General features: G+C 36.8%; 6 protein-coding genes across 6 annotated transcripts; 3 read left to right on the top strand and 3 right to left on the bottom strand.

Moving 5' to 3' along the window:
• Positions 1 to 12,498: 12,498 nt before the first annotated feature.
• J4E85_004896 (uncharacterized protein) lies at positions 12,499 to 13,151 on the top strand (the record flags this gene model as incomplete). Its single annotated transcript, XM_051469147.1, has 3 exons — positions 12,499 to 12,698; positions 12,799 to 13,015; positions 13,065 to 13,151. 3 exons carry the CDS (start codon positions 12,499 to 12,501, stop codon positions 13,149 to 13,151), a joined length of 504 nt encoding a protein of 167 aa, XP_051327362.1.
• A 656-nt stretch (positions 13,152 to 13,807) lies between these two features.
• VMA7 (H(+)-transporting V1 sector ATPase subunit F) lies at positions 13,808 to 14,389 on the bottom strand (the record flags this gene model as incomplete). Its single annotated transcript, XM_051469146.1, has 4 exons — positions 13,808 to 13,948; positions 14,044 to 14,181; positions 14,239 to 14,274; positions 14,330 to 14,389. The coding sequence occupies 4 exons, from the start codon at positions 14,387 to 14,389 to the stop codon at positions 13,808 to 13,810; spliced, it is 375 nt and encodes a 124-aa protein (XP_051327361.1).
• A 266-nt stretch (positions 14,390 to 14,655) lies between these two features.
• J4E85_004894 (uncharacterized protein) lies at positions 14,656 to 16,116 on the top strand (the record flags this gene model as incomplete). The annotated part of the gene is made up of 1 exon (XM_051469145.1): positions 14,656 to 16,116. The coding sequence occupies one exon, from the start codon at positions 14,656 to 14,658 to the stop codon at positions 16,114 to 16,116; it is 1,461 nt and encodes a 486-aa protein (XP_051327360.1).
• Positions 16,117 to 18,516: 2,400 nt separating this feature from the next.
• On the bottom strand, positions 18,517 to 19,308 carry J4E85_004893 (uncharacterized protein; the record flags this gene model as incomplete). Its single annotated transcript, XM_051469144.1, has 1 exon — positions 18,517 to 19,308. One exon carries the CDS (start codon positions 19,306 to 19,308, stop codon positions 18,517 to 18,519), a length of 792 nt encoding a protein of 263 aa, XP_051327359.1.
• A 1,798-nt stretch (positions 19,309 to 21,106) lies between these two features.
• J4E85_004892 (uncharacterized protein) lies at positions 21,107 to 21,579 on the top strand (the record flags this gene model as incomplete). The annotated part of the gene is made up of 3 exons (XM_051469143.1): positions 21,107 to 21,395; positions 21,444 to 21,494; positions 21,542 to 21,579. 3 exons carry the CDS (start codon positions 21,107 to 21,109, stop codon positions 21,577 to 21,579), a joined length of 378 nt encoding a protein of 125 aa, XP_051327358.1.
• A 451-nt stretch (positions 21,580 to 22,030) lies between these two features.
• J4E85_004891 (uncharacterized protein) lies at positions 22,031 to 23,121 on the bottom strand (the record flags this gene model as incomplete). Its single annotated transcript, XM_051469142.1, has 3 exons — positions 22,031 to 22,764; positions 22,817 to 23,046; positions 23,111 to 23,121. 3 exons carry the CDS (start codon positions 23,119 to 23,121, stop codon positions 22,031 to 22,033), a joined length of 975 nt encoding a protein of 324 aa, XP_051327357.1.
• Between the last annotated feature and the right edge of the window lie 123 nt (positions 23,122 to 23,244).

The following is a 23,244-nucleotide window of genomic DNA, read 5'->3' as shown; positions in this document are numbered from 1 at the left end:
TATATAAGTAATTATTAATATATTATAGCTATAGTATTACTAAATAATATATAGATAAAAAGAAAAACTTTTATTATATTATAAGTTTAGTATGCTAGAGAAGCTACTACTAGAAGAAAGCATAGTATACTAGTAAATATACTGTAAAGTAGAGTGTAAAGATAACTTTTAGAAATAAAATAAGTTTAAAAAGAAAGCTTATAGTAAGATATAATTCTATAATAAGCTTTATATAGAAAGTAATAAGTAGACTACTAGAGTTATATAACTAGTACTAGTAAGAACGTTAAGCTAGAAGAATATATTACTAAGCTAAAACTACTATTATTATAGAAAGTAAGGTATTAAAGTGCTAGACTACTAAATATAATAATTAGATAAGAAGATTATTATTAGAGGTATAATCTAAAGAGGTTAAAGATAGAATAAGGCTACTATTCTTCTAAAGTCTAGTATAGTTATTTTTATTAAATTCTTTATTATTCTCTACTACTAGAAGCTTAATCTACTATTTAATACTAGAGTAGTAAGCCTTATTATCTTTATTAGAAAGGTCTAGATTATCTAGACTAATAAGGTAAGAAGTTATTTAGTGCTAGAACTTAATTTTAGAGTATCTAGTTTTTGTAATATTACTTTTAATTTCTCTATCTATAGTTATATTCTTAATAGCTAGATTAGTAAGGTGTATCTATTACTTAATAAAATACTTATGCTATTAAGTAGCTTTCTAAATAAAAATGTTATTATTATCTTTATTTCTAGTATAAGTACTATTAAAAGTATTCTTTTTAGTAGAGTTATAGCTTAGTAAGCGTATAATTCTCTTATATAGAGATAACTAGCTTATCTAAGTCTTACGCTTTATACTTATAGTAGGCTTAGAAGTAGTTTTATATTTAAGTAGAGATACTTTAATAGACTTTTTCTTAAGCTTAATCTTAGAAGTTATCTTCTTTTTAATACTACTATTAAAGCTATTATAGCTATTAAGCTTTTTACTATTAGATATTCTAGTATTATTATTATTTTAAATAAAAGAAGTCTTAGGCTACTAAGTTTAAGGCTTCTTAGTAACTAAATAAAAGGCTTAATACTAGCTTACTTTCTTCTTAATCTATACTTTAACTTTATTCTTAGTAAAGTAGACTTTACTAATAAACTAGGTCTTTAGAATAAAGTCTAGTCTAGTTTATATAGTATTATACTAATATAGACTTTTATAGTTAGTACTCTTAATTTAGAACTCTACTTTCTATAAGTATAAAGTACTATAGATATTAGATTTAAAACGCTTATTACGCTAAAAACTATAGTAGTTCTTTAGATAGAAGTAATCTTACTTAAGTTTATAGTTAGTTCTTACTTTTAAATTAGTCTTTTTCTCTTTCTTTAGTACTTTTATCTAAAAGTAAAGTATCTAATAAGTTAGATAGAAGAATTAATTACTAAAATTATAAGTAGTTATTTCTACTTTAAGATCTTCTATATAGTAGAAAGTATAGGTCTAGATAAAGTCTTTTACTTTATATAAGTCTAAATTATCTAAAAAGATTATCTAGAGAAGTATTTAGTATATATTAAAGTTAATAAGTATATAGAACTTTCTTTTAGACTTTCTATCTAGATCTTTCTTTATAAAGTAGAAGACCTTAGTACTTATTAGTAGAAAAGTCTTAGTAATAGCTTTATACTTCTTTAATTTACTTATAATATTTTCTTATACTTTCTAGTTTTTTTTCTAGTTATATAGAGTAGGTATATAAATAGCTAAGTCTTAGACTTTCTAGTAAAAAGTAATATCTTAGGTACTTATATCTTCTTCTAGATCTAGAAAGTTCTTATCTAGTATAAAGATCTAGTAACCTTACTCTTAGAGTATCTTAATAACTTATTTATTATAAGTAGCGCTACTATTAGTAAAAGTTATATTAAAAGAAGTTTTTACTATTACGCTATTCTTATTCTTAATTTTAGAGAATAAATAAGCTTTTAAAGCTTTCTTACTACTAACTATTAGTAAAGTATTATTTTAATATATAGTAGTAAAGTTCTTAAGCTTCTTAAATATATAATAGTTAAATTACTAACTAATAATAGTATTTAGGTCTTAAAGACTAATTCTAGTAGATATACTACTATACTTACTTTTAGAATATACTATATTCTATAGACTAGTAATATAATACTTAATTATTATAGTAGTATTATAGTAGTACTTTTATATAGTTTTATTAACTAGAGTATAAATATTATAAAGCGTATATATAATAAAAGTAACTATAGTAGAGGTATAATTTTACTAATCTTTCTAGGTAAAATTATCTACTATATTATATACTACTAGATTATATTAATATTTAGAGTAAGAAAATAACTAGACTTTAGTTATAGGTACTTAGTAATAGCTATCTATAATATTAGTAGAAGCTAGATCTTATTCTTTAACTTAGTTTATAGGCTAAATTATTTTATAGTAGAAGTTATAAGCTTCTATAGAAGACTAGTCTTATACTACTTTCTCTTTTATAATAGGTAAAGTTATATTTAGTAGTAAGAGTTTAGCTAAGTTTTTAGAATCTAGAAGACTATATAGAAAGTTAAAGTTAAAGCTAACTTTAGACTTTAGAGAGTAAGTAGAGGCTCTATATAGAGAAGATAGTAAGGTAGAAGCGTATACTTAGAAGCTTATAGTATACTATATCTATTAGCGTACTAAGGCGCGTTTAGACTAAGGTATAAGAGGTAAAACCTCTAGCTTACTATATAAGTAAAGCGCGTAGCTTTAATAAGAGTATAAAAGTTAAACTTTATATAATAAAAGCTTATAAAAGAAATAGTTAAAAGATTATAGTATAAAAAAAATAGATAAAAGATAGTAAAAGACTAGGTTAAGTATAAAATAAAGAAAGTAAAGTAAAAGAAGCGTAGTAGACTATAGCAGCTATATAAACCTATACTCTTTTACTACCTTAGTAGATTAAGACTTTGTAATTCTAATATAAGTAGTAAGAAAGTATACTATAGGTAAAGTATAGAACCTTAACGTAGGTATAATATTAATATATATTAGCTATATACTATATACGTTACTAGATTAGTAGCTACTATAGGCGTATTAATAAAGATAGTAGTAGATATAAAAACTCTAGTAAACTATATAAAAAACGCTATTAAGCTATTATAGAAGTAGAGTAGTAGAAGAAGCTTACTAGAAAAGTTAAATATTCTTAGTTATAAGAGATAGTATTAAGAGATATCTAATAAGTATATACTTAATAAAAAGAAGTAAAAAACGCTAGTAAGTAGAAAGAAAATAAACGCTAAAAGTAAAAAACTAAAATACGCTATAAAACTAAAAAATAAGAATACTAAAGTAAAGATAAAGTTTTAGTTAGAAGTATAGCGTTCTACTAAGTGTAAGGTTACTTTTCTTCTAATAGAGAGGTTCTCTACTAGAGTATTATAAGAAACTATTTAAGTAATATCTATAGTAAGAGTATCTTAAAAAACACTACTAGAGCTTACTAGTTATAGTTAGAAGTCTTTATCTTTCTATATTTTAGTAGCACTAAAGTTATAGGCTATCTAGATATCTTACTAGTTAAGTTAGTTAGTAAGTCTAAGGTTACGCTATTACTATTAGGTTCTAGCTCTAAAAGGTCTAGGCTAACTTAGCATTAGCTATAAATACCTTAGAATCGCTATTATAGCTTAGTAGTAATTTATCTCTAGTCTTTTTAGAATAATACACTTAATTATAGTCTAATATTATATATCTAGTATTTAACTAACTCTATTATTTAATAATTACTATAGAGAAGATAGCGTTAATTACAAAGTGTTAATATTATAGTTATTATTACTAATCTTAGTAGTAAGTAATATAGTAGTTTTATTCTATATAATAGCTTCTACTTCTAAGTCTAGTATAAAGCTTAGAATATAGTAGTTATAAGTATTTTTCTATATCTACTAGCTTTAAATATAGTTCTACTTACGTACTTTCTACTTAGTAAAAGAGAACTTAGCGTTAAAGTTCTTTCTAAGTTTACTTATACTCTAGAGCTAGGCTATAGTAAACTACTTATTATATATTATAAAGTAGTCTTACTATTAAATAAAATACTTATATTAACTAGTTATATTATTAACGTAATACTTAAGTATATACTTAATTAGCTTAAGCTCTAGTTTCTATAAAGTAGTAACTTCTTAGAGAATAGAAAAAAAGTAATTCTAGAAATCTTACTTCTAGGTATAATATAGTTTAAGCTAAGTAGTATTTATAATATTATATATCTTAAAATTAGGTAGTTACTTAATATAAAAAGCGTTTTTTCTAATCTTCTTAAGAACCTTAAGAGAACTATACTATTAGAGACTAAGCTTTCTTAGAAGGTTACTTTTTATTTAGTAGCTATAATAAAGAACTAAAATAGTATAGTTACTAGGCTAGAGTTATATCTAAAAGTATAAGTAGTTATAGATATTCTTCTAAGTAACTTTTGTAAAGTTAAGAGCTTCTTTAGCTTATTTTTAGTAGTTAAGTCTAAGTAGCTTAAAGTTCTACCTTAAAAGAGTAGATTTAGTGTCTAGAATTCTAATTCTCTATAAGAGGTTAAACTTTATAAGGTACTTATATAAAGTATAGCTAGTAGAGAAATTCTTACTAGTATTTATTATAAACTATATATAAGCTATTACTTCTATCTAGTCTTTATTAGAGTTTACTATAATAAAGAAGTAGATAGTAATTACTACTATTTAGTTAGTCTACTCTAATTAGCTATTAGCTTCTAGATAGTATACTACTATTATTATAAGCTTTATACTTATTACCTTATATTATCTACTTATAAAGCTTTTAATAAATTTTAGATTCTAATTACTAATAATAGTTTTCTATATACTCTAGTTAGTAAGATAGTTTATCTACGTAACTACTACTAACTATTATACACTAGTCTATATATTCTTACTAGAAATAATATTAATAGCTTTTAAGGCGTAATATATCTTACTAAGAAAAGTATTATAGCTATATATAGTCTCTAGTAAGTATATTATAATATTAATATATATAACTTTAAAGAAGCGTACGCTTTTATTAATAAGTTTAAGAGAGCTATATAGCTAGTATTATATAGTCTAGATTACTTTATAGAAAAGGTAAAACTTAAAATAAAGCTTTAAGTTCTCTATAAGCTTATAAATAAAGAAGAATAACTTAATATAAATATATATTTAGTTAAACTCTTAGTAGTAGAAGTTATTATAAGCTTAGTAAAAGATTTTAGTAGTAAGTAACTTTAGTATACATAAGCGCTTAGTACTATTAGTCTAGTTCTAGTAGTATAGTAGACTATTCTTATAAAGAAATTATAAACTATATATTAGTTATATCTTATTCTTATTATTCTAGTAGTTACTAGATACTATAGTAAGAACTTATACCTAGAGAGTGTCTACCTAGTACGTAAGCTTAAAGTAGTTCTTAAAGTTATTACTTATTTCTATAATAAAAGTATAAAAAATGTAAGTAATATTCTTAAGTATATTAGTCTAGTAGTCTAAATCTAGTATAGTGTTAGGTCTTAGCCTTAAGAGAGCGTCTAGTATAAGATATAACTTACTAGGTCTATACCTAATATTAAGGTTATATTATTATAAATAGAGTAAGGCTTTAGTAAGCCTTAGATTTAGACTTTTAAGAAACTCTATTATAGTAAGTTTTTACTAATATATAATTATAGTTATAGTAGTATAGTCTATAAATATATATATCTTAGAAGTAGTCTAGATTATATAAGAGACCTTTCTAACTATCTAGTATAAACTAGCTATTTTAAGTTTAGTAGAGAAGTACTATTACTCTAGACTTAATAAATACTTAGAGAGAAATAAGACTAGTTATATAGATTATTTTTTAAAGTTAATAGATCTCTTTAACTAGATAGTAGGTAATAAAGCGTTATCTTTATATTCTTCTAGTATATTAGAGTTTACTATAATAGATTCTAGATTATTAATTATATAGTAGGCTATATATATAAAGCTATATTTTTTTAAAGTATTAACATTAATATAAAAAGTCTAAAGATAATTCTAATAAATTAACTTAATAATAAAGTTCTATAAGAATTATATATTATTAAAAGCTTCTCTAACTAGACTATCTACTAGAATAGTTATAGAAGCTATAGTAATAGCTTTCTCTTAACCTTTCTTCTTTAGAGTAAAACGTAGTAACTTAGTTTTAAGTATTATAAGAGATTCTAAAAGCTAAGCTAGATAAAGTATTCTATTATTAAGAAATCTAATAATACTAATATACTTCTCTATATTCTTTATATAATAGAGAAAGATAAGATTATATAGCGTGTAGATCTACTTATCTATTAAAGTAACTCTAAAGGCGTTAACCTACTAGCTAAGAAGTTTAATAGTTAGGTATCTAATAAAATATTTCTTAGGTGTAAGAGTAATACTATACTAGTTAACCTAGTAGAAGAAAGTCTTAAGATATTAGAGGTACTTCTAGAAAGTCTTAGAGAAGATAATAAAGTTATCTATATACGCCTTTATAAATTTAAATATATTACTAAGTATATTATTACTAATTCTCTATATATAGGCTACTAAGTTTTTAAAGCCTATTATATAAATATTAAGAATCTTAGCTCTATAGTGTATATTAATAGTAAACTTATAGTAGTCTTTCTTATAAATCTAGAATAAATAGAAATAGCTAAGGCTATTAATAATAGTAATATACTATACTCTATAAACTTAACTTAGAATATTCTTTTATGTAGTAAGTAGGTAATAATTCTTAATTACCTAGTTATTTATCTTACGTATATTAAGAATAGGTCTACCTTTCTTCTTAATTATCTTAATACTATAGTTATCTTTAATAACTTTTCTTTTTATAATAAAGATAGGTATAAAAAATAAGCCTATTTTAGTAGTATACTCTATTTTCTCTAAGTTAGAGAGCTTATTAAAGGTAGAGTTAATAATAATCTAGTTCTCTAGTCTAGCTAGGTATATCTTTAATAGTAGGTTAAGCTCTTACTACTTATCTCTAAGAGAAATAGGTATATACTAATCTTCTAGAACCTAGGCAAAGCTTCTATTATTAATCTAGATCTAAAGATACTATTAAGCTACTTTAAGAAGAGCTAAAGCTTTTAATAAGTCTCTATAAATAGTAATATCTATACTTAATTTTATCTTAAGCCTTAAAAGTATATTAAGGTCTAGTAATATAGTAAAAGCTTAGTTCTTCTAATTAAGAGTATATACGCTATCTATATTAAGTAGTATAGTAAAGCCTAGTAGAAATCTATATTAGATTTTTACTAGATTATAGATATTATTATAAATAATTACTTCTATAGTTTATAAGTTAAGTAGTATAGTATATAGCTATATAGTGTAGAGAAAGTTATTTCTAACTTTAAGAATATAGTTATAGTTTAGTAATAGTAGATATAAGGTATATACTTTAACCTTTATAGTAGTATTTAAAGAAATTATAATAGTATTAAGAGTAGTTAGCTTTTATATTTTATAAGCTATACTATTTTTTAGTTTTATAATAAGTAGAGTAGTAACACTTTTATATCTTAGCTAGATTATTATATAAGTAGTAATATTAAGCTAGACTTTCTATAGTATAAAAGTATTTATACTAAGTAGTATATTTAAACTAAGCTTAGAGGTAATATACGCGTAGACTTTCTATAGCGCAAAAACGTATTTACTAGACTTTATTATAGAAGGTACGTAAAGTGTAATATATGCTATTTACTAAGTAAAACTATTTTCTAGTCTAGTATCTACGTATTAGACTAGAGCTAGTAGCTTTTTCTATTTTGTATTTAGAAAATTTATCTTAATAAAGGTCTTATCTACTAAGGTTATTATAGCACTAGTGTTAGAATAGATAATAAAGTTTAGGCTCTTCTATAATACCTTTACGTTAAGCCTAAGTTTATACTAATTTTAAAGTATAGTTAATTCTTTAATTAGTAGAGAAGTAGTAGACTTAATAATTTAAATTACTTAAGTAGCCTAATTATAAGAAACTAGTTATAACTATAGAATTATCTTAGATTTCTTAACTAGGTTTAAGTTAATAATAGTTACTATAAAAACTCTAGTAGTAATATAGTCTACCTAGATATACTTATATAAGTTATTATTAGACGTAAAGATTTATCTATAGTAAAGGTAATTAATCTAGTAGTTTCTCTAAGCTTTAACCTTTAGCTTACTATATTATAAGATTCTAATAAACTATAGCTTCTTAGGTTTATTCTCTTTCTTTTCTTTAAAAGCGTTAACTAGAAAAAAGAGTTACTTATAAAGCTTATACTATATATCTTAACTAGCTTATACTCTAGAGTTAAAATTATTACTTATCTTATTCTAGTAAGCATTGTTCTAGAAAAGAGAAATAAACTCTTTAGTATTAGAGTAATAAGGCTTAAAAGCCTATTTATAGAAGTCTAGAGCGTAGTCTATTAGTATATTATTCTTAATAAACTTACTAGGTATAGAGCTTTTAATTATCTAATTATAGTAGACTTTTTATATTCTTCTATATAGCTAGCCTTAGTTACTTAGTTATTAGCTTCTAGATTACTAATCTTAGCTAGTATTATCTTACTATTTATACTAATTACTAGATAGTTAGAAAGTATTTTTTAATTATTAAGATTTATACGCGTTTTGCTAGTTATAATTATAGTTATTATTTAAAGTATTAGAGGTGTTTTACTAGTAAGTATTAAAGAAAGAGTAGCTATTACTATTACTTTAGTAGTTTAAGTTTCTTAGTAGGTAACTAGATTAAGAATAGTTATAGTAGCTATTATTCTTAAAAGCTAAATTACTACTACCTTATACGCCTAAACTACTATACTAGTAATAGAAGAAAAACTTACTATTAGTAAAATTACTCTTAAAAATATTAATAAAGGTATACTTTCTCTCTTTAATTATAGTAAGAAACTAGTCTAAGAATATAGTTATAGTTAGTTAAGAAAAAAAAGCGCGTATATATAAGTCTAAAAGGTTCTAGGTATATATTACGTATTAGTTATTATTATTATAGCTATACCTAGTATCTTAGTAAAAGCGCTTAACTTTAAAGTACTACTTAGCTAGAAAGTAGCTATTAACTATATCTTTAGAGGTATATATCTATCTCTAAAGCTAACTTATTACTTTAGTAGACTATATATAGAAAAAGCTAAGCTTATTCTTCTATTAATTAAAACTATTACTACTAATAACTTTAAGTTAGCGCTTAATACTTAAATTTAACTAGTACTAAAGCTAAGTATTACCTCTAAAGTACTAGTATAGATTATTTCTTACTATATATTTAGGTATTATATAAAAAGCTATAATAGTCTTAGTAGTGTTAAGAAAGTTATAAATATACCTATAGTAGGTTTTACTAGCTATATTAGTAATATCTTCTAAATAGTCTTAGTATTTTATATTAAAATAAAAAAAACTAATTATATCTATCTAGAACTTAAGTAAGCTATCTATAGCTTTTATAATAGCATTATTATTAGCTATCTTAGCTTTTTAAGAAGTAAGAGCTTATTAGCTATAGCTAAAACTAGACTATAAGTAGAAACTATTTTAGTAGTTAGCTAGTATAGTAAAAGTAAGACCTAGCTATAAGATAGATTATTAAGAATACTAAGTAGTAAGATTATTCTACTAATATAATATATACTTAATAGTTAGATTAATTATAGAGCTGCTATATATATTTAAGGCTAACGTAGGTACTAGTCTATTAGTACTACTTATAAATAAATTTAGCTTATAAATACTCTAACTAATATTAATTCTAGTATAAGAATATTATAGATAATAAGCGTGCTAGATTTAAGAAGTCTAATAGTGCTAGCTAAGTATTTATGCTATCTTATTCTTAAAGTTTATAAATATATTAATAATCTTAGTCTAGCTAATAGATTTATAATAACGTATAAAGAAGCTTATAATAGTGCTACTTCTAGTAGAAGAGAATCTTATAATACTATAATTCTATAGAGCGCTATAGTAGACTAGTTAATAAGCTAGAGCTTATATAGTAGTAGAGACATAGCTATTAGACTTAGAGTAGTCTTTATTCTAGATAAAAGGTTATACGTACTCTAGAACCTAGTATTATATTAGTTAAGGTTATAGAGAAGAGTATAGTCTAAGTAGAATTATATTAGAATCTATTAGAGCTAAAGAGTATACTTTTACTAAATTATTTAGTGCGCTAAGAAGCCTAGTAGAAGATATAGAGATTAGCCTCTAGTTAGTAGGCTCTAGATAAGAAGTATAAGAGAGATAAATTCTCTCTATTATAGTAGCTTATTAATTAGTTAGCTAAAGTACTTTATTTAGCTACTATAGATATTTAGTAAGAGTAAGTTTAACGTCTAACTAGAGTAGATTCTTCTTACTACTCTACTTGTGTATCTTCTTAGTAGGTAGTTATAAAAGTTTACTTACTTATAAAGATATAAAGTAGAGATCTATAACTATAGTAGAGTTAGAAGTAATATAGTTCTAAGATTATATAATATATTAGAATAAGCGTACTAGTTATTATAAAAAAGCTTATAACTCTACTTATAAAAAAATATAACTAGTTACTTATAAGTAGACTTAGTAAAATAATTATAAAAGAGTATAGCTAGAAAGGCGTAGTGTATTAGATTAACTTAATCTTAGTTATTAGCTAGTAGTGTCTTAAGCGCAGAACTAATAGAGCTTAGTAATTAGTAAAGTATTACTATATTTATCTTAGTGCTCTAAAGATATCTTTTAATATATCTCTACTTATAGTAGCTACTAGTTACTATAGTCTAGAGGTAATATTAGTGCTATAGAAGTAGAAATCTAATAAAGGTAGTAGAGGCTAAGAGCGTAGATTATAATAATATTCTAGAAAAACTAAACTTCTTTTATAAAGTTCTTATTAGTCTTATATTACTCTTCTAAGTAAGCTAACTAGGTTAAAAAGTATCTAAGTTCTACGTTATTTTTAAAGAATAGTTAGTAAAAGCTAGAGATAAAATAGATTTCTTACTTAGGTAAGAATATATTAGCTTATTACTATTCTTAAAAAGAGCTAAATACTTTAAAAGTTTCTATAATTAAGTATATAACTTATAAAAGTTTAAAAGTAATAGTAGAGTAAAAAAGATTAATATTATTAAAGATAATAAGATTATATACTTATATAATAGCGTCTCTAGTAAGAGTAGAAAGTTATACTAGACTAGAGTTTTAAAAGTTTAGAAAAGGTAAGTTATTACTTATAGAAAGAAAGTAGTGTAGAAAGTGTATATTAGTTAGTATATAGTACTATAGAAACGTTAGTTCTATTAGGTAGAAATTTATTAGTAGAAGGTTAGGCTACTATAATAATAGTACTTACTAGAATTAGTAGTATAGTTACTAGTACTAGAATATTATTAAAAGTATTAGTTAATATAGTAGTGTAATATAGAAGACCTGTCTAGAGCGTAGATAGTAGCTCTTTATACTAGTAATAGTTTAAGTAGTAGTAACTTTCTACTAGTACTAGTATAGACTTACTAGATCTAGATAATTTAAGCTGTTTATAACGCTAGATTCTACTACTTTAAGAAGTATAACTTTTTTAGTAGTAGTTTATAATATCTAGACTTTACTAATAAAATTAGAACCTAGAGAAAGTATAAAGGTAGTATTATAGTAGTAGTAGGTTTGCGTTTATAAGCTATAGAAAAATCTATAAACGCTAATCTTATATACTATAAGTAGCGTATTATATATTTAAAAAGAAACTATTATAAGTTAAATAGTACCTAGCGCTATTATTTTATATAGACTTATACTTAATTTAATTCTATTATAAAGATTAAAGTCTTAATAATATTATTCTAGATCTAGAGAGAGTTATAGGTATAGCGTACTATACGTAATATTAAATACTAGAGTAAGTAGTCTTTACTATCTATTTAACCTTTATATACTTATTATAATATATATAATATTACGCTATTAGAACCTAGCGTAAAAGGCGCTATAGTTTATTATAAAGCTACTAACTATAGAAAGTATAGTAGTAATACTAGGCTATTAATAGCTTTATAAGGTTATAAAGAATAATAAATTAAAAGTATTACTAAGAGTAAGCTACTATCTATAAGATATAGGTTTAAGTATAATTATATTATAATAACTACTAACTAACTAGTGTAGAAGGAGGAACTAAGTACCTATCAAGGAATCACGTGACAGCGGCCGCTATCTAGACGCCAGCCTCGACCACTACCAGAGCTCTCCATTCTCCACAGCAACCCCAACCATCCTTCCCCAACTTCGAATCCACATCGAAGTTGTTCCCGTCGTGTTTATTGCGCGACAACAACACCACCACAGCTCGTCTCTTGTACTGCACCTGTCTTCACCGCCGCCATGCAGCTCACCACCCTCTTCCTCGCCGCGCTGAGCGCCGTCTCTGTCACCGCATCGCCCTCATGGATGGGTGGCGACCAGGTCACGATTAAGGAGGAGTACAAAGTTCCAGGCGACAACCCTCTGTACTTCTGCGGCGACCCAGCCGACGATCTTCTGAAGATTGAGAAGGTCGACCTGAGCCCCAACCCACCCAAGCCGTACGTGTACCTTGTTGGATTACTGTGAAGCTGCGCAATCGCACACGTGAAAGCTTCGCGAATCTCAAGAGCTTAAAGACTGGAGCTAACTTGTACACAGTGGCGAGAAGCTCAGCATCAAGGCCACAGGCGACTTCAAGGAGGAGGTCGGTGAGGGTTTCAAGATGCACCTGCAAGTCAAGTACGGCCTCATCACACTCATCAACCAGAACGCGGATGGTTGCGAAACGATAAAGAAGGGAGACCTCGAGTGCCCGCTCAAGAAGGGCGAGATGAGCTTGACCAAGGACGTTGATCTGCCCAGGGAGATTCCTCCGGTACGTTTCAAGCTGCGACGAACATAGAAGAGTACTAACAGCACGACAGGGCACATACACCGTCCTCGCCGATGTCTTCACCGCAGAGGGCGACAAGATTACTTGCCTCACCGCCAAGATCGCTTTCCACCGGTAAATTGCCTCACTTCGTAACGACTCTACAACGCGCGATGAGCAACGAGGATGTCTGATATTCAATGATGCAGGGGAAACGCGGAGGAAAGTAATGTAGGCAGTGGCAGCAAGATCAAAATGGGACAACCTAGGGTGCAGATGAGTGGCCCTTTGGCTGGTCTTGTACAGGAGCGGTTAAGGCGGAGGAATGAGCTGTAAGCCATTTTTGGCGAATTTCTCTTTGTTTTGACTCGCGATATCAGCATGTGCCGATTGTAGGCCTTGGTTTTAATGTTTCCCAACTATGTCTCCCAGCATGATTCACATGTCAAGTTCAAGCTCACATTGGCATTACGAGGTACCTGCAGTAGACTATTGCATCGGCAAACAGATGACTAGTCTATTGCCGGTACCTCGCAATGACAGTGCAAGTTCAAGTTTGATATGGCATGTGGATTGAGAATGTAATGACGGATTAATGTAGATATGAAGCACACGGATACTCTTCAGGGCTTCCTTCTCCGACTTTCATGCATTTTGGTGGATATCATGTTTATTGACGTTGTAGCTTGTATGCACAGATGACTGCTGACGGCATATGCCTGGTACCCATTCACGAGTAGTGTATGCGACATATGCCGGGGCTACCATATTCCGCCAGTCTGCTACATCCGATGTCTACTCTCCGAATAACCTCCTCACCCTCTTCAGCACACTGTCCTTCTCGGGGTCGTACGGGTGGTCTTTCGATGGGATCTCGAGGAGGGAGGGGAAGGCAGCGGTGTATGTCTCGACTCGATGTCGTATCTTCTCGGCGATCTGTGGGTGGTTAGACATGTCTCAGCCTACAAGTCCGTAGAACTTCTGGCATCCTTCTAGATTCCAACGCCACATCCGGGGCGCATAAGACGTACGTGCTGGTTAATGAGCAGAATCGCGATATCCTTGCGCTCGGTGGTGAAGCGGTCGAATGCAGCTTCGATGGTCGCGGTCTCGGTCTTTGCGTCTACAACGAGGAAGTTCTTTTGGCTGTCCGGCGGCTGAGTGACATGCTACGATACCCGTCAGTCTCCTGTCTACGTCGCGTGTCGCAGGAAGTAATAGCTTACGCCTACGCCTGCAAGCAGCATGCCCGTGCAAGTGTCCTGCGACCGGTTAGCGCCCTTGAACCGCCAAACGGGGAAGCCGCGAGATGCACACCTCATCGCCTATTACGGCGAGGAACTGCCTGTCCTTGTACTGTGCCGCGGGTGCTGCCATAGTGAGAATGTAGTGAGGCAGCTGTCGTGAGGTCGGAGCTTGGCTGCACTGAAGCTGGAGCTCCCGCGCGCCGTCGTCATGGGCGGGACCAGGGCCTAGTCCGCGTTAGGCCAACTGTTTGTACTGTCGCTTCTTTCACCCTTCGCGCTTTCTTCATTGTCGCCGCACCACCATGACTTGAGCCTTGCTGCTACCCCATTTCTTCTCACCTCTCTTCTACAACCCGGGACTCGCCTTAGCACTTATAATCGTAATACCACCGCGCCATGCCTCCTCTCGTGCGCCGCGCACCGCTCTCGGAACGCATCAAAGCCTACTTCGACCTGTCCGACTGGCTCATCTGGATCTCGGAGGAACTCAACAGCTCTGACTGGGAGGACTTTGCATCCGCATATGCGCTTTACATCGGCTTCGGCGCAAACCTCCTCTTCGTACTCGCCCAGGCCAACAGCGGCGCATCCACGGCTTCGGACGACGATGGCGTCTTCAACGAGGTGCAGGGTCCCGGATGGATAAAGTGGATCATGGGATTGCTGGTGTTGGTCCTCGGTGCATCCAGCTTTGGCAACGCGTTCATGGTCTGGGGTAAGAGGAGGTACTACCGTCTCTTCGAGCAGAGTGTGGATGTTGCGCCACAGACACCCAGTGCGAAGCGCGTCCGAGTCGACTCATCGCCTGCCGCAGCGAGTCCGATGCAGTTTGTGAGAGGCTTGGTGCAGAACAACGCGGCGAGCAGAGCGCATCCGGTCGAGGGCAGGGACGTCTGGGAAGTTGCCGTTTGGGACCCAAACCCGCTATGCCTGGAGCTGTTCTGCTTGTTCAGCCCGTTGCATGTGGTGCTCTACTACTTCAACCTCCCAGTTGCCCCCCTCGATCCCAGACCGAGCGTCAGGGTGACCACGACAATCTTCATCGGAGCCGCGCTCTCGCTTCATCTTTGGTGGCTTAGGAGCTCCTTTATGCAGCAGGCCAAGGACAACTCTCTCATCAGTCGCCAGGTGCTCCACGAGTACGATAGCAAATTTGTCCACCCCTCACTACAGAAGCCATGCCGCGACGTCGGAATTCAGACCATCTCGACAAACCGGACCCGAGACTCGAGCGTCGGTGTCAAGGGCAGCAGCCACGGTCTTGCGAGCTCAATCGTTACATACACACCAACCACTATCGTGAACCGTAAAACCTTCCGCACGAATCCGAACGTCAGCTACGCCTCACAGTACGACCCTGATAACATGGAATCGCCATCCGTCACACGCTCGTCGCGACGACGATCCTCAGTCCACCAAGATCGTGGCACCTCAAAATACACAACCACCTCCACAGCTACCGACGCCGACTTCTCCTCTCCGATTCGACCCTCGCAAACGCCCAATCCCTTCCGTCAAGCACCCACCATCCCCCGGACCAACACCAAGCCTACCGACGGCGGATACCTGGGGGTCAACACTCATGCCGCGTCTCCTTTACGAAAGTCCGCCAGCGCAAACTTCTCAAGAGATGGCGAGAGGAGTGCAAGCCGCGGCAGGGATAGCCTCGGTGGCGCTTTCGAGCGCAGGGCTAGTCCAAGCAAGCGGGACGTCAGCCCTCTGAAGAGGATCAGTCTCGGCAATTTGGGCGCTGCGAGGGAGAGTGGTGAGAAGACACTGGGTCAGTCGGCGAGCTTGGGTAGAAGCAACCCGTATGGAAGCCTTGGTGTTGGACGAAGGGAAAGCGGAAGGTACTAAAGATGTACGACTAAGTGGGGATGCATGTGCGACACGAAGGTCGGGATGAAAAAGCGCGTGTACGATGGTGAGATGTGAGTTCGTTCAGTTCATGTATATTCTACTATCTACAATACCCGAGAGGGGCGACCAACATGGCGCTCTTCCATTACAGAATCTCATTAATCACATAAATCAATGTGTACTTTCTTTTGAACTTTCGGTGATCACCATGGGATCATCGTCATATGTTTTTGAAAGTATTCACGCATGTGTGCATGTCACGTTTCCGCTTGCCCAGTCCATCTATATAAATGACCACCCATTCTCCACCTACGTTCCTCCTATATTCTTCAGTTTCCCTTACCCGTTTCAAAAAAATAACTACGATGCGAGACATGTCTGTTCTCTGGGTCTCCAAAAGTACGAGAGAAAGCAGCTATGGCGTCGACCTCCAACTTGCTTTCTTTTTCAAAACATGGACAATGTGTGGAAATGTGTTTCCAAAAGACCAGACCGCCAAAGATGCTAGTCTTCAATCCAATGTTTCGTACCATTAATATGGGCCCCCAACATGCATCTCCGACACGATGCTCAAGATATATAAAAGTCGACAGCAGATGGAAAGCCACCATTCTATTGTTCATGCTCCCTGAGTCTTGTCCAAAATTTCAAGATATCATGGCTATGTCCGCTTCCTGCCTTTTCAAAATAAAGAGGAAATTCAGGCATGTGCGGCTGATTCGACTGCTGTGTCCATCTACGATTATCAAAAAGCTAAAGACAAGATATGGATGGGAGGCCGTCGCCGATAAAACTACTGCCAGTACTTAAATGTTCTCCGCTGTCAACTGGACTTCTTGTCAATTAAACTTCTGCTTTGCTTAAAAGAATAAATACTCCAGCTCTATGCGCTGAGGTCCCCTTTCCTCGTCAGAACATTTTCTACTGCTGTGGACCAAAAGAAGACCAATATCAAGACATGGCGTGTGCTTTCTCCAAAGTTGACAGGTGGCTTCTTTATGGAGCGCGTTTCCAAAAATTCAATTACTGCAAAATATTAAGAATCACAGAGAATCAATGTAATGTGTTGCGACCTTATTATTGAGCAAGAACAACAGCTTCCGTACAGTGTGTTGCCGTTGACTTCAAAACCCTTAGCGATCACTTCATGTGCAACAAGCACCCCGGTCTTGCAACGGTTATACCGTTGAGCTAGAAGCCGGTCTTGCGACCGGGGCATATAAAAGACTCCCGTATGCTCTCTCGAAGTCTTCTTCTTCATTAACACTGATTCCGATTTTACCAAAAAGCGCAAGGCTACACGCCTTGTGTCTACTGCATACTCCAAACAGTTATCTCGACAACTTATGGAGTTCTTGCCCTTTTATCCAAAAAGCTCGGATACAATGTCATGTTGAAAGAAAGTGATCGCTTTGATCCAGGCGCTGCAAAGAGATTCTCATGCACCGGATATCTAGATTGAAAACATAACCACGACCTAAACACGTCTTTCCTGGGCTGTGAGCCAAAACTATCCGCATACCTGGCCATGTGGTTAGATGTCCAGAGGTCTCACATCATCGTGACAGCCAGTGTTCTACATAGAAAAGGCACACGCCGTCGCACATGGTGTGTCCATACCGAAGTGTTCACAAAACCATGATTGCTTCTTCTGCGGTACGTGTACCCGATGAGTTTTGCTTCCAGAAAATTTACATCAAATTCATAATGCTGACAACCTATGTTTTGTTCTCCCGCCGCCTGATCAAAAGACGACATGGCCTTCATCATGACTGCGCGATCGCGATCGCAAACAGTTTATCCTACACCGCCAGCTGTCTCTCCTCTTTGTCTCCATGTCCTGACACAAGTGTCAAAACATGTCTAAATATAGTAACAAAAAGCAACGTGCGACAGCGAAGCTTGTGTTGTTCTCAGCCCTACAAGCATCATCCCGCTCAGCGGCTACTTCCTTCTTTTTTCCCACACCGTTTTGTCTAAAAGGCTCGAGGGGATCCGGCACCTGGTAGAACATCGTTGGGGTTCTACGTCATGGGAAGGTGTTGGGAAAGTCCACGCGGCCTCGCATGCGTTGGTCTCGTATAGATTGTATTTTCGGGTGCCAGGAAAAAGGATACATGGTGTTGACAAAATCTTGATCGATGATGTCGGCTGATGCGAGAATGATGTCACAGGCACGTTGCAATGAATGTGAGCGTAATGTTTGAAGTTATTGAATGCATTTCGTAGCTAATGGATATATACAAAAAAGGCGTATCAAAACATGGTTTTGCAAGAGGCATGAAACCTCTGACCACTTGGTATATCATCGTCGTTCACAATCATCCGACTCTTCGCTGAAGAGCCATATCCATCCATTGTCGTGATTCAGAAAGCACAAATCCGTTCAGCCAGCGCTTAAACAGAGTTGATGAAGGAGAGGAGAGCAGAGGTGCGAGCGTAGACACCGGGGAAGCCCTCCTGAGCGCAGCCGTTGCCGAAGGAGACGAGACCAATGAGGGTCTTGGAGGAGTCGACGATGGGGCCGCCGGAGTCACCCTGGCAGGAGTCCTTTCCACCCTGGGGGAAACCAGCGCAGATCATGTTGGTGGTGATGGCAGAGGTTCCGTAGGAAGAGCGGCAGCTGGCGCGGGAAACGATGGGGACGGTGACCTTCTGGAGAGCAGCAGGGCTGCTGCCGCCCTCTGTGAGAGCACCCCAGCCGGCAACGACAGCGTTGGATCCAGCAGCGGGGTCGGAGCCGGCAGCAGGAAGGCGAGCATAGCCGATGGAGCCGCTGGCAGCGACGGAAGTAGAGAGCTTCCAGATGGCGACATCCCAGTCCTGACCCGAGCTGCGGTAGTTGGGGTGGACGGTGACGGATGAGACGCCAACCAATGTACCGCCGGATGCCTTTTGAAGGCTACCAGCGCGGATCTTGAGGGTGCTGACAGAGCCGATGACTGAGCTCACGGAACAGTGAGCAGCAGTGACGACGGTGGTGGCGTCCAAAAGCGAACCACCGCAGAGATGCTGTCCGTTCTTCTGAAGGCTGACAATGAAGGGGAAGTCACCAGAGGCAGCGGCAGTTCCACCGACAATGTCGTCAACGGGAGCATCCTCGGGGAACTCGTACTCGGGGTCTTGAGGAGTAGGAGCCGCAAGGACGAGCGCAGGGAGCGCGATGGCGATGATGGATTGGAAACGCATGATGATTGTTTCGAGTGAATGAGGCTACACGGAGTAGGACTGTGAAGTGATTAAAGTGAAGAGACAAGCGACTGACTGAGCTGGCTGATGATGAAAAGAAAGGGAAGTGACTCTATACTTATACACAGACCATCATCCCCTGATCATCAAACACGCAATCCAGTGCAGTGTCTCCATCGTGTTGTCCGGAGTCGCCAAGCGTGATCGACTAGGTGTGCACTTTGTCCTTCCGAATTGGGGGTCCGCTTCGGCTTGGCGAAGTCTTAACGAGAGTCCGCCCATCGTACCTTTGGCGCGCCGGTGCGTGCAAGGTGACCCTGTCCATGTAGGTACGTTATCTGTGTGTAGTATAAGCTTTCCGGCTGTTTACCTCACAACGAATGTGAAGGACGAAGCTGATCTAGCGGTTGCTCCCGTATACCGGGATCAAGGCGAGTTTTGCCTCACAGCTGCAGTCTGCAGGTCCGCTTCTCCAGATCGTTGCTTTTTCGCCCCTTTCTCATTCCAGCTTAGGGCTGCGATCTCAGCCATCTCTTGTGCTTGAAACATGTCGGAAATAAGACTGTTTCCTCTCACGGCCTCAGGCAACCGCAACATAGCCGTCAAACATGGTTGTTTCAACTCGGGGTATGTCGCAACAAGGCCGTTACAGCGACGCTGTTCCCTAGACAGCAGGAGGTTGTGACGCCGTTCCATATCCTGGCTATAGTAAAGCCGAAGTACCATCGTATTTCCTTTGCCATAGTCTTGGTTCTCGTAGAGTCCATCGAATCGACGCGATCTTATCGCGGCGTATAGCGCCGTCATGCGTTGTCTCCTGAAGAGGCAAGAGATTTTGCCACATGTGGTGTGCATACCGACACAAGCGCCGACCAGGTTCCTGTAACATCTCGTGGTAGGCGAACCACGATGCAGGCTGTGTATATTGCCCTACATGATCGGCATTGTACGTGATTTGTGCCATTTTGTCGGGGGACGAATAGTGTGTTGATGTTAGGTTAGGCGTGACTAGTACGCCAGTGGGGAAAAGGCAGGAGGATTGACCTGCCACAACGGATAGGTCCGCATGGGCTGCTAGCAAAACACTCGCGCACTTGGCTCCGGCATGCACATTGCGACGTCGGAGATGGCGAGCATTCAGGATGTCGCATTATGGCGTTCGTTGGGTGACACCGGCTCTGGGCCAGGAAAGGCAGGAGATGGAGGAGCTATTGGTAGGGCGGAGCTTTAATGTCTTGGCGACGCGCGCGTGAGCCGGCAGACTGCCGGAGGTAGTATCGATCTACACAACGGCGCTGAAACCTGCACATAGTATGGCTGGTATGGAGATCTCCAGTGCTTGCCGGTGGTTCACCGCATGTGAAGTGGTCGAGAAACAATGGCGGTCGAAACGTTGTGTTCAGCGCCCGGCCGCGTCCGCGTCCAGCCTCGGTACCATAGTCAACAACACTCTACTTCGATAAGGCCACTGTATACGTAAATTGCTCTCGTCAACATGTCTCTTGATGCGCCGAGCATGAGTGCCAGATAACGCCATGCAGACATACTAGCGCAGTGCCTTCAGCCTCATCCGAAGTCTGCGTCATATGCAAGGTACTTCGACTGTTGCCTTGCCTGCACACCATGCGTGGCGCAGCCGCTACTAATACTCCTGACACTATCTCAACTCTCTGCACTGCAATATCCACCACATCCAGAACGAATGCCAGCTGATTCGAAAGGTCGTCGCAACCTCTTGTGGGCATTTGGATTATTCTCTCTGATCCTGATATCATTCCACATCTTCTCGTCAAAAGAGATGGATAGCCTCCCCGCCCCTTTCACCATCGAAATTGATGGCAGCCCTATCGCCAAGGTCGATGGCAACGCCGAAGACAAGACGCATGCGAAAACAGGCACGGACGCAGCTGTCTTTGAACTCAAGGGCAGCCGTCTGCAGTGCGACGGCCACATTCTCGGACGAGCCATGGTAGAAGACCGTAGCTTCCTTCCTAAGCAAGTGTGGTGGTTCAAGGCAGACACCGACATGCCAGTGCACAAAGTTACTGCAAGCCAGGATGGTGATTCTTACCAACTGAAGTTCTCCAGTATGTGTATTGCGGTGATGTGATCATGCTCATACTAAATACATGCAGACGCGCCTCTGATGGTAGACGATGGAGGGGTCTTTGCGGATCTTCTTGGGGGTGAGTATCCTCCACTTTGGTATCGAAACGACTTCTAACATTCCCAGATAACCCCTCTAAAGTGGTCTTGAAGATGCAGTCGTAGTCATGGAGTGGTTGAATGCGGAAGTATACATGCTGTTCAAGGTTCGTGGCATGTGCTGGTAGGAGTTTCGGTATGACGTCACGCGCCATGACATGTCACCAGCTGAGCAGTTGCACCACCGGCATTCCTGCAGATCAGCTGTATCTTTTCATGGTACACGATGTATGCAGCTAGACTATCAATCATAATTGAATGTATTCTTTCATACCTGCCTCGCCGTCTCAATTGTAGACCTTTGCCTGTCAAAGTAGAGTGGAGTAATCCCGACCAGTAGATCTATGACGGAAAGGCCTGCCGGCCATACGTGAAACGATGTCTCAGAACAAAAAGAGACATGGCCGCCGTACCACGTAAAGATCGAGAAGTGTACCCTAAACTTCCTCCACACGCCGTAACAGAAGTATTCCAGGGTTTTGGGCATCTCTGTTGCTCATCGCGCGCAACTGGCCCTTCATGAGTAATCTACGGCAAAAGTAACACCCCAACTTGGGTCGAGCCCCAGAAATCCCTTGTACTCTTCCACCACATGGGGCAGGCGAACGAAGCCCGATCCCATCCAGTCGAGCGCGTACTTCTCCTTGAGAACAATGCGCATGGGCAAGTTGGAGGATCGGACCTCGTAGCGGCTGATTTGCAACTTAACCTGCGTAACGCGGTGTTGTTTGATGTAACTGACCCAGGTTGCATTGTCGGTATTCATGAGAGCCGTGAACGAGTCCATGGTAAGCTTTTCAACATTGGATGGGGCAGCTTTGGGCGTAATGATGTAATCGGGGAACCGGTGCCTGAACTTGAGAAGTGGGAGGACATCAACGTGTTTCAAACAGTCCATTCTGATCCAGAGACGCAGGGTGCCGGTCGTTTTGGAATAACTCTTGATCCGTTTCCGAATGTCTTCGCTTAATCGTGAACCTCCGCGTAACACCGGAAAGAACGCTTTGAAGTATCCTTCTAGTGCGAAGAGCGGGAACAGATGGGTAGATAGCCACAAAGGACGAAACTCAGTACGAATGAGAGAACAGACTTGCGTCAAGCCGATGTAAGGAAGGGGTTTCGCTTGGGTGATGGCAGGTGCTTTCCCCTCAATTGCTTTTCCGCGTCTTGATTTCTTTGGCTTTTCATGGGTCATAGGGAAGCAGCGAAAGCTCCATTCGATCGCCATTCCATAGATCCGGTTGCGCAACTCTGTATGGGTCAGTACAACAACTCAAGCACTAAGCCGATGGTAGAGACTAACCTCCTGGTAGGTCCATGAATCTGAACACCTGATCCGGATTTACAACCCATGGATCGTCCGCCTTGTTGACTTCCGGTACGGTGACATCTTTCTTGGTGGATATCGCTGCCTTCCGCCGTTTGTTTGGGGGCTCGGAGCTGCTATTGCCAATGGCTCGCTTCATGCCAGCGCTCTTGCCTGCGCCTTTGCTGTCGACCGCCTGTACTGTCTTCGGGTTCCATCTACGGGCCCTAAATCACATATATTAGCTACTATAACAGATCATAGTCGATCGCAACACTCAACAATACTTACTTGGCCGGCATGGGAGGCGTCATTAGTGGTGTAAGGTTGGTGGATGCAGGAGAGATGTTGCAAGAGTGAGGCTCGATGTTGCGGGGTGCGTGGGCGTGGTATGGGCCGAGCTCGGACCCCGTCAGAGAGGGCGG

This window comes from Alternaria conjuncta (genome assembly GCF_024043145.1).
Source record: "Alternaria conjuncta strain BMP 0040 chromosome Unknown scaffold_6, whole genome shotgun sequence".
NCBI classification, from domain to species: Eukaryota; Fungi; Ascomycota; class Dothideomycetes; order Pleosporales; family Pleosporaceae; genus Alternaria; species Alternaria conjuncta.
This window is presented reverse-complemented; position numbering and strand designations above follow the sequence as displayed.